The sequence below is a fragment of the Elephantulus edwardii genome, unplaced genomic scaffold (assembly GCF_000299155.1).
Source record: "Elephantulus edwardii isolate Elephantulus edwardi_28Jun2011 unplaced genomic scaffold, EleEdw1.0 scaffold00018, whole genome shotgun sequence".
NCBI lineage: Eukaryota > Metazoa > Chordata > Mammalia > Macroscelidea > Macroscelididae > Elephantulus > Elephantulus edwardii.
Window position 1 is genome coordinate 22,103,700 of NW_006399768.1, and position 14,662 is coordinate 22,118,361.

The window sequence follows — 14,662 nt, forward strand, 5'->3', positions numbered from 1 at the left end:
ACCTTAAGTTGGTTTTTGTGTATGGGGTGAGATGTGGATCCTGCTTCAGCTTTCTGCAGGTAATAGTCCAGTTTTGCCAGCACCTTTTGTTGAAGAGGTTGTCATTTCCCCATTTGATAGATTTTTATTTCCTTGTTGAATATCAATTGACTGTAGATAGAATGGGTCCATATCTGGGTTTTTTTATTCTGTTCTACTGGTCTATGTGCCTGTCATAGTACTACTACCATACTGTTTTGGTTATTACAGCTGTGCAGTAGTTTTTGAGGTCAGTGAATGCTATACTTCCCTCTTGATTTTTGTTTTTCAGAAGTGCTTTGCTTATTTGGGGTCTCTTTCCTCTCCAAATAAACAGGTGCCTTTTTTATCTCCTTTAAAAATTAATTTGGTATCTGCACTGGGATTATGTCAAACATGTAGACTTCTTCTGATAGGATTGTCATTTTCACAATATTAAGTCTTCCTATTCATTAATAGAGAATATTTTTCAATTTATTTAATGTCTTTGTTTCTCACAGAAGTGTTTTCTAGTTCTTCGTAAAGGTCTTTTGTGTCTCTAATTAGGTTCATTCCCAAATACCTCAATTTGTCGTTGGCTATTGTAAATAGTACTGCTTTCTTGGTTTCCTTCTTTATGTTTTCTTTGTTACTGTAGAGGAATCCCACTGATTTATATATTGAGCATGTATCCTGCCACCCTACTAAATAGCAAAGCATTGTTGATAAAGTGAATCAAATCTGTTCTATTGTAAGAAACTTCAAGAAAGAAAACAGTGTTTTGTTTTATTAATCTTAAATTTTTGCACATTTTAAAATGAATATGTCCTTTGTGCCATTTTTACAGATCTGTAGGCTGTGTTTTCAGCATAACACCCCACTGGATGCAATTGCTCAGTTCCGAAAACACATTGACTTGTGTAAGAAAAAAATTGGAAGTGCGGAGTTGTCTTTTGAGCATGCTGCATGGATGTCTAAACAGTATGTTTTAAGTTGTACTTTTAGAATCTTAAAAAAGAAATAGCACATAGGAACTGGAAGAATACAATTAGCATGGACTTTGGTTCTTAATTAAATTTTTAAGGATCTAGCAAAAGCATGTTTCCAATAACAGTACATTTCTTTATTAGAAATATATTACTTCATAGTATCATCTCTTTCACGTAACATGTCTATTACATTCCTGTAGAGGAAGACCCCAGACCTGATGGATTGACACAGTAACTAGGGTAATGATAGTAGGTGTGTGAGATACAGTGAGATTGGCTCAAGATAGAGCAGAGTTCAGAGATACTGAGCTTAGGGTTGCTATGAGCCATACTCAACACAACTGCGCCTAATAACACCACCACAAAATTCCTGCTGTCATTGAGATTGATGTTTAAAAATTACTAAAATGAAACTGCAGGCATCTGAATATATATTCTATTGAAATCTGGTTTGATAATGTTACTTATAAAGACCTTCACACAAAAGAGTTGACTGCTTAAGTACAGGTTTTATTTGTAACTCCAAATTACTATGAAATTGCAATAATTAGTAACCATAAATCAATAGGATTGTTCTATTAATCTGACAAAGTTATAGATTCCAGGATGAATAATTTAGAAGCAAGCTCTTTTTAAAAAAATAAATAAATAAAATAATTTTTTTTTTCCTTTTTTTAAAGATTCCAGGCCTTTGGAGATTTATTTGATGAAGCTATTAAATTAGGATTGACAGCCATTCAAACTCAGAATCCAGGTTTCTATTATCAGCAGGCAGCGTACTATGCCCAGGAGCGGAAACAGCTTGCAAAAACCCTCTGTAATCATGAAGTAAGTTGTTATTGCACATTAGGAAACTAAATTATCTTGAAAGATAATAGGATTGACTGGTGGTATTATTTTATATCTTTTTTAAAAACTATTTTGTGTCTTTGATGTTTTCAGGAATTATAATTATTTTCAGTTTTGCTGGGGTGCCCCCCTTTTTTGAAAAATGAATTATGTAGTAGTTTTTCTTTGAAGAACTGATTGATCACTGTTAATTACTTAATGATTTAGATAGAAGAAAGTTTCTTTATAATAATAACCGCATTTTGTTCTTTGCCTCACTATCAGCTCATTGTTTTGTGTTTATGATCACAACTTTGATAATTTGAAAGTAACTAGAGGGATATGCTCTATTTTAACCCATTAGAAAGGATAATTTGTTTTGATTGGGTTTTTTTTTACTTCTTGGGATTAATTTTTGGTGAACTCTTAGGAATCAGAAGCCTAGTGTTAATTACATAGTTTATTAAATGTGACATTTCATTTTACCTTCTTTTTGTATGATTACATTTACATACCAAGTCTTACGTAAAAAAATACAAATCAAACTCAACTACCACCAAGTTAATTCTAACTCATAACAATCCTATGGGGACAGAATTGAGCTACCCATAGGATCTGCAGGGCTGTAAGTATTTTTGGAACTGGACTGCTGTGTCTCTAGTCTATGGAGCCATTGATGCGTTTGAACTGACAACCTTTTAGGTCAACAGAACACATTCCTATGGACGACTGTACGGTACCACCATAGGTCCTTTAGTGATATTGTGAAGTATACAAAATATATTTTAGTTTAAAAAAAGCTTGGCAATGCTCCATATTGGTAATAGGTAAATGTCAAGGAAATCTGGAAGAATAATGCATATATTATGAGCAATGGTAGAGAGTTACACACCAAACCAAAATACAAACCCACTACGATCAAATCTATTCCAACTCATACCAACATGCTTTGGGTCTCCAGGGCTGTACATCTGAAGTGGAGGGCACTGCCCATCTTTCCCCCTCAGAGCTGCATGTCAGTTTGCACTGACAGGAAAATTCAGCCTTTTCGTTAGCAGCATAACACACTATAGACACTGTCATTAGAGCTTCTTAGAAAGTTTATGGGTAATTCCAATTTTTATCCTTTTGCTTTTGGTTATTTTCTACATTTTCAGTTATATTTGTATTACATTTTGATGTCAAAGGAAAAAGTTTTTAAGAAGAAAAAGCAGTAAAATTCTGGTGTCTAAAATATACATCAGGGAGCTCTGGTGGCCTAGTGGCAAGAAGCTGTGCTGCAATCCCGAAGGCATGTGGTTCTAATCCACCAGATGCTTTGCTGGAGAAAAGAGGGGCAATTTCCTATGCCAGTCGGATCTGATTCAACAGTATAGAACAAGAAAAAGAAAAAAGAATAAGAGAAAAGAAAATGTACTTCATGAACAAAAGAAAAGATTCAGGGAAACTGTAATAATCAAAAGGAAGCTCTGATGGTTTAGAGGCAAGGAACTGAGCTGCAATCCTGAAGGCACACAGTTCAAGTACACCAGCTTCTTTGCAGGAGAAGGATACGTAAGCGCCTCCTGTGAGATTAACTGCCTCTGAAAACCTGCTGGTGGGTCAGCTGTAGGTCAGTTTTGACTCGATGGTACACAACAGTAACAACATATTAATTAAAAGGACTAATGGACCACGTGAACCATAACCTCTTTTGGCCTGAGACCAGAAGGATTACATAGTTTGCAGCTACCACTACCAGCTGTTCTGATCAAGATCACAATAGAAAGTTCTGGAGAGAAAGGAAAGAAAATGTAAAATAAAATTAAAAATCATAAAAATAATCTGACTGGCCTGACAGAAACTGGTAGAACCCTTTTAGACACCTTTCAAACCTGGGACAAAATCTAATCCCGGGAATCAGCTTTCAGCCAAATAGTAGGCAGGTCTACAATGTGAACAGGAACACCTGTGAGGAATATGCTTCTCAGCAATCAACCATATGAGTCCAAAGGGCAGCATTTACCCAAGAACAAAGCTTGAAACATAGGAAAGGGCAAGAAAGATGGACAAATGTGAATGGGAAGAAGTGACAAGAATGCTGTTACATTGAAGGGATGGTAATTAATATTGTGAAAGAAAATGTATATAGTTTAGTGAGAAACTTACTCTATAAATGTTCACCCAAACTACAGTAAAGGATAGGGAACGGGAGACTAAATAAGGAAGGAGGAGCAGAGGTGTGATAAATAGATGCCAATACACAGGAATCTAGAAAACAAGTTGAAAAGAGAAAGACTACGTTTCAGAGACAACAGAGAGAGAGAGCGCGCGCTTTCCTTCAGTTGACTTCTGTTTGTTGAAAGCCGATATGTAATCCACAAAGGCAATGTTCTTCTCTCTAAATTGTTGAGTAGCAGTTGGAAACTTGAAACCTTGCAAATGATCAGCTAAGGTGTAGCCTTTGGTTTCCCCTTGTCTGGAGCAAAGAAGAGAGAGAGTGAAGAAAATCAATGATATATGAAAATAATTAGCCCATCAGACCAGTAGACCATACAAACCTCATTAAGACCTGAGACCAGAAGAACTAGGTGGTGGTTTTTGCTTTTTTTGTTGTGTGTCGTCAAGTCTGAACTGACCCAGAGCTGAGTCTGCAGCGGATTTTCAGAGGCAGTTAATCACACGTGAGTAGATTACCCACCTTTCTCCCACGCAGCTTCTAATAGATTCGAACTACATGCCTTTGGGATTACTACACAGCTTCATAACCAGTAAGCCACCAGAGCTCCTTGGTACCTGGTAACCATTGCTAACTCTTCTGAAACAGATACCAGCAGAGGGTTCTGGATGGAATGGAGAGAAATGTAGAACAAAACTAATTTTCAGTAGTGGTCAAGCTTACTGGTTTCACAAGACTACGGCCCTAACCACCCTTTGAGCCTTATAACTGAGCTTACACCAGTGCCATCAAGTAATAGATTTATGGAAGGGGAACAGTAGCACCAGAGAATATTTGGACATTAGAGCTATCAACCACACAAAATCACTAGGACAGCATTTGCCCAGAATTAAGTATAGAAATCAGGAAAGAAGAGGGTAGAAGGATAAATGGAAATAACCATGGAGAGTGTGGGAATTGATGATAAAACGTGGGATTTGTTATGGGATTTTTTATCAGTGTCATAAAATATGAATGCCAATCTGCTCTATAAACTTTCACCCAAATCACAATAATAATTCTTCTTTAAAAACTTCCATGTATCCCATCCTCATCACTCACTGTCATTAAAATCAAATTGACTTGTTACGTTTAATTTTTATGAGACCACCATTTAAATATTAAATATTTCTAGCTTAGTTTTTGCTGGATTTAATTTACTGTGAATATTTACAATTTCAATATTTATATATGCTATGTCTTAATAATTAGTAGAACCTTTTTATTTAATAAAATATTTGAGGAAAGTTGATTTGTCATGTGTTACATAACACTACTGTGTTTTCATTTGCAGGCTTCTACAATATATCCCAGTCCTGATCCCTTAGAAACACAAACAGGGGTTCTTGACTTTTATGGACAGAGACCATGGCGGCAAGGAGTACTAAGTAAATCCTTTTCCCTACTCTCTCTCTTCCTTTAAGTTAAGAGTTAGCTGCAATAATTTCTCCGTTGCTTCCATCAAGCATGAGAAATATATTGTTATAAGAATGTTTTTTAAGTTTTTTAAAAGTTGTTTACAATGTCTGTTTAGTTTTCAGAATGCTTTGTATCACTGAATCTAAGAATAATAGTATAGTTAAAGTGGATAACATTAAAATGTTATCATAAAACCTCTTAAATTTAATGTCATGATGGTTTATTTAAATATTTTAATTTCAATTAGCTTTAATTTATTATACTTGACATCATAAAGCATCATTAAATTTTTCTTTAGCTTAGAAATAATTGCTCTGTATTTTTTATATGTTTTATACCATTTATTTGAACTTGAAGGAAACTTGGTGATGCAAACAGCTAAGTTTTCAGTTGCTAACCGAAAAGTTAAGATTTACCCAGGGGCTCCATGAGAGAAAGATCAAGAGATCCACTTACATAAAGAGCAAAAACAAATTTAAACTCTGCATCCGGATTGATTTCTGCTCCTAGTGATCCTGCAGGACAGAACAGAACAGAACTGCCACCTTGGGTTCCCAAGGCTGCAATCTTTGCAGAAGCCAGTTGCCACCTCTTTATGCAACAGACTGTTGAGTTTGAACCACCAGCCTTTCACTTAGCAGCAGTGTACTTCATTAATGTGCTATTAGGGCTCCTCCTTTAAAGACTAAAACCAAGAAAATCCTATAGGACAGATTACTCTGTCACTGGTTTGCAGTGGCTTCATCACAGTCTACTTGATGACACCTAACAATATTTTAATTTGAGTAGCTTCTCTGGCTTGTGAACCTTCAGTGTTTAATAAATTATTCACTCTCTAGGGAATATATCCTGTACCAAAGTACGTTGAATTGTTGTTGTTGTTAAGTGCTGTCGAGTTGTAGACAACACATAGCGACCTTATGAATGAAAGGCCTGGTTTTTATAACTTTAATCATTTCTCCACATTCATAGAGTTTCTGGAAGCAAGCGATTTACGGAAGTGGATGCCACTCCTGCTTTCAAGCTTATTTTAATCGGGGAGCTCTACCAAACACTGTCCACCGTGGGTAACCATTAGTGCATTTGACACATCAGCGTCACAGTGTTCAGCTTCACAGCAACCACAAGTTATCTCTGTACAGCAAATGGACAGACCAGTGCTATACCACTTAGAAGAATGTTTGACCAAAAACAATTAAAACCAGGCCTGAGGGCCGCAGATTAAAATCACCCACCTTTGGCTTGGTAGCATAACTTTCTATCCACTAGGCTGAGCTCTCTCTTTGTTGTTGTTATTGCTGTTAAATGCCCTTGAGTCATAGAGGAATCATAGGGACCCTTTGAACAAAAGACCTTGCTTGATATAGGTTATATGTATCTATACAGTTGATAACATAAGGTATATGTATCAGTGTATACATTGATATATATTACCAGTGTATATTGATACATTATTCTGTAGGTGGTTGATGCCCAAGGTAAAACTTTACAGAGCTCAGTAATATTTTCTTCAGAATAGGAATCTTGAGGTGTTTCTGTGCTAATAAAGCTGTCTCTTAGAACCTCTAAGATTCTAGAATGTTTCATAATCTTAAAAGCATCAAAGCAAAAGCAACAGAGTATACACCATACAATGTTGATGTGAAAGATTTATGTTCAGTAAGCTATCTAAAATGGGTTGTGTCTTGTCTTATACAGGTTTTGATCTTTCTGACCCTGAAAAAGAGAAGATGGGAGTTCTTGCCATTCAGCTGAGGGAGAGAGGTGTTGTTCACTCAGTGAGTTCCCCCCCCCCACCTCCTGGCAACATAAACCATTTTTTTCAATATATAATATTCTAGAAGTATTAGAATTTTCAACACTTTTATCTTTTCTTACAGGAATTAATAATAACTCTTCTGAGTAATGCTGTTGCACAATTTAAGAAGTATAAGTGTCCAAGAATGAAAAGTCATCTGAGTATGTATTCATAATGTGTTACAATTTTCATACAACATGAATAATTTCATTCTGTGTATATTAAATCTTTTTTTCCCCTTTATAGTGGTCCAAATGGGAGAGGAATATTATTATGCAAAGGATTATACCAAAGCTTTAAAGTGAGTCCTGTTCACCAATTGTTAGTATTCTGATTCTTTTTAGTGAAATTAGAATAAATATTTGTGTTGAATTTATAATTTTCATATTTATCTCTGCTTTTACTAAGCTCCATTTCTGTGATAATTTCTTCAAGTACCATTTCCTGGCATAATTTTTTTTAAGGTTGGACCCCACATTTAGATAAACATGAAAATACCTGTTAAACAACCTCCAGAAGATTTTCTTGTATTTATGTAAAGTGAGGAAATCACTTCATTTTGTTTTCTTTAAGAACTACTCAAGCCCTTTCCTTTGAAGTTGTTCAAGAATGTCTTACATTTTTATCCTCTTTCAGGTTGCTGGATTATGTGATGTGTGATTATCGGAGTGAGGGATGGTGGACCCTACTCACATCTATATTGACTACTGCTTTGAAGTGTTCCTACCTCATGGCCCAGTTAAAAGATTACATTACGTATTCCCTAGAACTCCTTGGAAGAGGTAACCTGAAGTTTTTCCAATAAAATTTTGAATCTGTAAAATAATTTAGTATCTGTTTAAGCTTTTCTAAATGTAAAGAATAATTCAATCTGAAGTAATCTAATCATAATCATATTCTCATTTATGGGCAAGTCAGTGCTATGTGAAGGTGTTTATAAATGGAACTTGCTGTGGTTAAGGGCTTTTGATAATGGAGACTGAAACTTTTTTACTTTATATCTTTCAATGTAGCATAAAGTGGATTTTCACAAATGCAAATATGTAAAGTGTTAGAGTTAACTTTTAGGGAATCTTGCTATCTGTAAATTTTCTGGAATTGTGCTTGCTTGTTTTAGAGGAAGTACTTACCCTTTAATATTTTTAAAACATTAGATGGAAGATGGGAACTTACTTGCATCTCTTATAGTTATTTTTTTTTCTCTCTTCATATAAGCTTCAACTCTGAAAGATGAACAGAAATCTAGAATAGAAAAGAACCTCATAAATGTTTTAATGGTAGGTTGAAATTCCTTATATGAAATATTTTCTAAGACTGTGCATATAACTCTGTTGAGCTAACTAAGCATATATGTATGTGTTTTTAAACTGACTGAACAGTTATTTAACTCTTGGTACAGAATGAGAGTCCTGAACCTGAACCCGACTGTGATCTATTAGCTGTGAAGACTGCTCAGAAGTTGTGGGCGGACCGTGTTTCTCTAGCTGGCAGCAATGTCTTCACAATAGGAGTACAGCACTTTGTGCCATTTGGTGAGTAGCCAACATCTACATTATTGTTTGAGAGAAATCACCTTCACTTCTACAAAAGGAATGGATACAGAGTAGTAAATGTAAAAATGAAAGAAATGGTCCTCAGAGTACAGTAACTTTTTTCCCCCTTTTTCTCCGTTGACGTATAAAGATGATCAAGATCTTAAACATTTGGTTTGTGGTGATAGATAGATAGATAGATAGATAGATAGATAGATAGATAGATAGATAGATATCATTTCTATTTCTGATGCTTCTTGGAAGGAATTGAAAAGATTCATACTTTAATGTATAAGCAGATGTTTTAATTAGTTATTCATACTTTTTTTACCTCCATTGGGCATTATACTTTTTCTTAAAGCTTATGTACTTTATTATTGGTACAAAATTGAATGTAGTTCATCATTTAGAATTTAATGACATTGAGTTATGCAGTCATTTTCACCTTTCTTTTTACAATTACTCTTTTCATGAATACAGCCTTACTGCAGCCCCCCCCAAGATTTTAATCTAATCTTTCAAGTTACTTTTAGTAGTTTGATCCTATATAAACAGTTCTCAAAAAGCATAATGTTCAAGGCAGACTTTTTTTTAAACTGTTATTTGGTTTTAAGAATACTTGAGAGAGTATATTTATTTATGTGTTAAAGATTATTTGAGGAAATAGTTTAAGGATTAACCAGTATACATAGCTCCAGAAAGTCTAGAGTTCATGACAGTTTGGTATTTTTCCACTTTTAATTAGGATTCTCCTATGAAATCTTTACTCAAAATGTTCAGTAATGGCACCAGGCACCATCTAGTTCTTCTGGTTTCATGACAAAAGAAGCAATCATTCATAAATTAAATTAACCACACATTCCATATCCTTCTCTTATTTCTGAATCTCCTTTTTTCTGTCACTCTAGGCAAATAGAGACCAACTGTTAAGCCTTGGATAAGCACTTGCAAGCTTTTAAGACCCCAAATACTACATGATAAATAAGGAGGTAGAATAGAAACACTACATAAGTTATTATGCCAGTTAACTATGTCCCATGAAACCATGATCCTAACCCTCCCCTGCCAAAATTGGCAGACACAGAACCATTTCAGGAATTAGCTTTCAATCAAGAACCAGTGGTGATGAAAGAAGAAATTCAAGCTAAATTGAACACATTACCAAAAAATAAGTCCCCAGGAATCTACGGGACACCAACTGACATGTTTCAACAACCGATGCAGCTATAGACATGCACACCAAACTATGCCAGGAAGTTTGGAGGACACCTACCTGCCCAGCCAGCTAAAGGGATCCATATTTGTTTCCCTAAAACAGTGATAGATAAAACAGAATGTGGAAATCACTAAACAATATCATTAACATCACATGCAAATAAAATCCTGCTGAAGATTATTTTAAAATTACTACATCAATACATCAGAAGAACCTTCAGAAATTCAGGCTAGGCTTAGAAAAAATCATGGCACAAAGGAAATCATTGCATCATTGCTGCTGTCAGATGGATCTTGGCTGAAAGCAGTGAATACCAGAAAGATGACTGTTCGAGTTTTGTTGACAATGCAAAGGCTTTTGACTGTGTAGGTCAGAACAAATTATGGTTGACATTGAGAAGAATGGGAATCATAGTAACCTTTAATTGTGCTCATGCAAAACCTATATCTAGACCAAGAAGTTATTGTGCGAACAGAGCAAGGGAACACTGTATGATTTACAATCAGGAAAGGTAAGCATCAAGCTTGTATCCTTTCTCCTTACTTATTCAATCTGTGTACTGAGCAAATTATTCAAGAAACTGGACGAAGAAGAAGGTGGGATCAGGACTAGAGGAAGATTCAGTAACTTGAATTATGCATGTGACCTCAAGTGAAGAGGACTTGAAATAAATGCTTGCTGTAGAAGATCAAAGACTATAGCCTTCAATATAGCTTACATTAGTCATCAAGCAAACAAAAATCCTTGTCACTGGACCAATAGGCAACATTATAATAGATCGAGAAAAGAGAGAAATGTCAGTAATTTCCTCTTATGTGAATCTACAATCAACACTGTTGGCACCAGAATTCAAAAGCTGCATTACCTTGGGAAAGTCTTCTGTCAGAGACCTTTCCAAAGTGCTCTGAGGAGCAGTGATGTCAGTTTGAAAACAAGTGTACCTGATCTAAGCCCTGATCATTTCATTGACTTGCTGTGCAGCTGAAGGTTGGACAGTGAATAGGGATAACAGAAGAAGAATTTTGTTTTGTGGTGGTGGAGAACAGTGAATATCTCAAAGACTGCCCAAAGGACAAACAAATATGTCTTGGAAAAGGTACAGCCTTGCCTCTTTGGAGGCAAGGATAATGAAACTTCAACTCACTTACTTTGAGCTTGTTGTTAAGAGAGTCCAGTCATTGGCAGAGGTCAACATATTTGGAAAAGTGGAGGGTCCAAGGAGGAGGAGGAGGGGAAGACAGGCTTGAGAAGATGAGGATAGAATAGGGCAAGCTTCAGATCTATTGTTCATAGAATTGCTATGTATTCAACCTGACAGCACCCAACAACAAATCCTCACAACAAGGAACCAAATCCCACGAGGTATTTGAAGAGTATTAAATATACCATGAACTGCCAAGAGAACCCACAGGTCTGTTCTGGAGGGTGAAACCAAGATACTTCTTGGAGGCAAGGATTTTGAGACTCTATCACATACATTGGGCATGTAGCCGAGGAGGGACCAGTCTTTGGAGAAGGATGTCATGCTTGAAAGGGTGGAGGGACAGAACTGGAGTGGAAGACCCTGGATGAGACAGAATGACAAAATAAACTGGGGTAATGGGAGTAGGTGTGTCAAAGACAGTGAGATTGGCTCAGGATAGAGCAGGGCTCAGAGCCATTGTGCTTAGGGTCACTATGAGTCATAGCTGACTTGAAGGCACATATCAATAACAATCTTAAAAAATTTTTTTAAAGATACTTTCTTTCAACAAAGTAACTGATTCGAATAACTTATCTGGTAATAACTCATTTTTGTTTTATGTCTAGTACAATGCAAAGCCAAGTTTCATTCTCCAAGTTTTCATGTTGATGTTCCTGTTCAGTTTGATATTTATCTGAAAGCCGATTGTCCACATCCCATTCGATTTTCTAAGCTCTGTGTCAGCTTTAATAATCAGGTAATAGTACCTTTTTTATATGTTTTTGTGTTAAACTAGGTAGAACAAACGTAGTGCATTTTAAGTCTTGGTATTTTCATAATAGAAAATGAACTTTTAGAAGTAAATGTTTATTTCTGAATTTCTGTACTAGCAAGCAAATGTATACTTCTACTCAATTTTTTGTTTTCTAATTTTTAAAATAATTTGCTCTGTATCTTATTTTAACATGTTTTTAGTATTGGATGATTTAAAAAAAAAAGAATAGGATAACCAATGCCAAATTACCATCAAATTGATTCCAACTCATAAAACCCTATGGGGCTTTCAAGGCTGTAAATCTTTATGGAGGGCTGACTGCTGCATCTTTTTCTTTTTTTTTTTTTCTATAATTATATTTTATTAATTTTCATAAACATTTACAGAGATTTTGGGCTTCCACTCATTCATTGTTGCACTATTCTCTCTACCCTCCTCCCAGTTTGTTCTTGTCCAAATGCCACAGTGCTTGTCAAAGCCAGTTCTGATTAATCTTCTTTGCTGCATCTTTTTCATTCGACATGTGGCTAATGGTTTCAAACTACTATCTTCAGCACCTAAGCACTTTAAACACTGTGCAACCAAATCTATTTGGAGGTAAAAAAGGATATAAAATGAAAAGTAAAAGTATGATTCTCTAGTTCTCCAGAGGTCATCATCTTCTTGAATAGTCTAGATAATAACATAAACCTAAACCTTCTGCTCTGAGGTCATTTCCAACTCAGAGCAATCCTCCATCCAGTTCCGAGGCAGTGGTTCTTTACAGGAGGAGATTGCCTGTCTTCCTCCCTCAGAACAGCTGGTGGATTCATAGATACACACTACTGACTGTCGGTTGGCAGCCAGAGCATATATTATGATTGATTCTAACTAGCTCCTGTCAAGTTGCTCAGACTCCCAGTGAACCTAAATAATACCCTGTGGGATCCACAGCATTCTCATAGATTGATTTTTCAGAAGTAGATGGCCAAAAAAAAAAAAGAAGTAGATGGCCACATTTTCTTCCTAGTTAATTCTTCATCTAGAAACTCCTCTGAACCCTATTTAGTTTTATAACAACATACAAACTTCCATAACAGATGGGTGGTAACTGTACATGAGTTATATTCCACCTGGCAGTTGAACTCAGGAGAGTGTATAGAGAGCAAGAATCCTGCCACTGAACCACCACTACATTTATATTGTTTAGTGCCATCAACTTGAGCACAACTCATAGCAATTCTATAACAAAAGATCTGAACTCTGTTCTATAATTATTGTCATTTCTCTAATGTTCATAGAGTTTTCAAAGGCCTATTGTTTAAAAAGTGGATGCCAATCCTACCTCCAGGTGTATCTTAATCTGGGAGCTCCACAAAACACTGTCCACCATGGGTAACCATTATGACATTCGACACACCTGTGGCACAGTGTTCAGAATCACAGCAACCCCAGGTTACCTCTGTACAGCAAACTGACAGACCAGTGCTGTACCAAACAAAATTAACACCAGTAAATGCAGTCGGCTCACACATGATTGTGAATGAAATAAAAAACAACCAGTTTACACCTCACTTTTCAACTAAAACAAGAGAACTTACACTCCAAAATCCGACTGCTTCACACAGGAGCCGCCAAACTACATTTATGCAAGTATATATAAATAGCTTTTTCTCCCCTGCAGTTGAGATCATACCAAATTTTCTGCATTTGAACATCTTTGAGGTGTGATCTAGTAAAAGAATAAGACTTGATTACACCCAACTATTTAAATTTTAAACTCATTTAAAATAATTATCATCTGGTTACACAAAAGGTATATTGATTGAGTTTTTAACCAGCAAGAATTGAGAGTTGAAATATCCTTAGCATTATGGTATACCTGAGAAAGTATAGCAAGTAATTCCTTTATAATTAAACATTTGAAGGATAAGGACCAACACCATAACCTTCATAGCCTTTATCACAGCTGTTCACCTTTGGGTGATTAGGTGATAAATTATCCCATTTCCAACAAGCATATCCTACTTCTTTTGTATTAAAAGTGAAAAAAAGATAAAGCAATTGATTTAAAAATATAAATATATTTTATTTATAATATAAATAAGAATATATTATGAATATATCTTATTTTGATATTCAAAATTTAAATCCCAAGAAAAAGTAAAGAGTATTTGCTAAAGTTTTACATACATGGACTAGCATAGATGAAAAGTATAAATTTTAACTACATCACAGTTTTGTACAATTGCAATTCACCTGCTGATATAGGTGATTCTTGGAAAATTCTTGCTATTGAATGGCTGAGAAGGATGATTTTATAGATATATACACGAACAATACTTGTGTATATACTCACCTGTAAGTATGAGGGAGCTTTCTCTGGTGGCCCCGATAAGGACATAAGGTGACAACCCACATGCAGATGACTCGAATCCACCAGGTGCTCCTCAGGAGAAAGATGGGCAGTCTTCTTCCATGTAATTTACAGCCTCTGAAACCATGCTGGAGGGCCAGCTATGAGTCATTTCCGACTTGCAGCAATAAGAGAGAGAGTGTAAAGAGTTTATTTTTCTGTAAAGTACATTTAGTTTGAAACAGGCTAAGTTTGAGGTGATAGTGGAAATGTCCTCCATACAATTGAGAGTATGAGCTTATAGTTAAGGAAAATATCAAATTTTAAACTTTTACACAAAAGATAGCACAGAGGTGCTGAATAGGTAGAAATGAAGAAAATTTCCAATAAAGT

General features: G+C 35.6%; 1 protein-coding gene across 1 annotated transcript in view; it reads left to right on the top strand.

The window, feature by feature from the left end:
• The window catches only part of TRAPPC11 (trafficking protein particle complex 11), a 72,575-nt gene that overhangs the window by 25,662 nt on the left and 32,251 nt on the right, over positions 1–14,662 (top strand). Inside the window, exons 8-17 of the mRNA XM_006882277.1 lie at positions 845–978; positions 1,667–1,814; positions 5,306–5,399; positions 7,129–7,208; positions 7,311–7,389; positions 7,475–7,529; positions 7,865–8,010; positions 8,444–8,505; positions 8,628–8,760; positions 11,786–11,916. Of these exons, the coding sequence (XP_006882339.1) occupies positions 845–978; positions 1,667–1,814; positions 5,306–5,399; positions 7,129–7,208; positions 7,311–7,389; positions 7,475–7,529; positions 7,865–8,010; positions 8,444–8,505; positions 8,628–8,760; positions 11,786–11,916 (1,062 nt within the window). The remainder of the gene's footprint in view (positions 1–844; positions 979–1,666; positions 1,815–5,305; positions 5,400–7,128; positions 7,209–7,310; positions 7,390–7,474; positions 7,530–7,864; positions 8,011–8,443; positions 8,506–8,627; positions 8,761–11,785; positions 11,917–14,662) is intronic.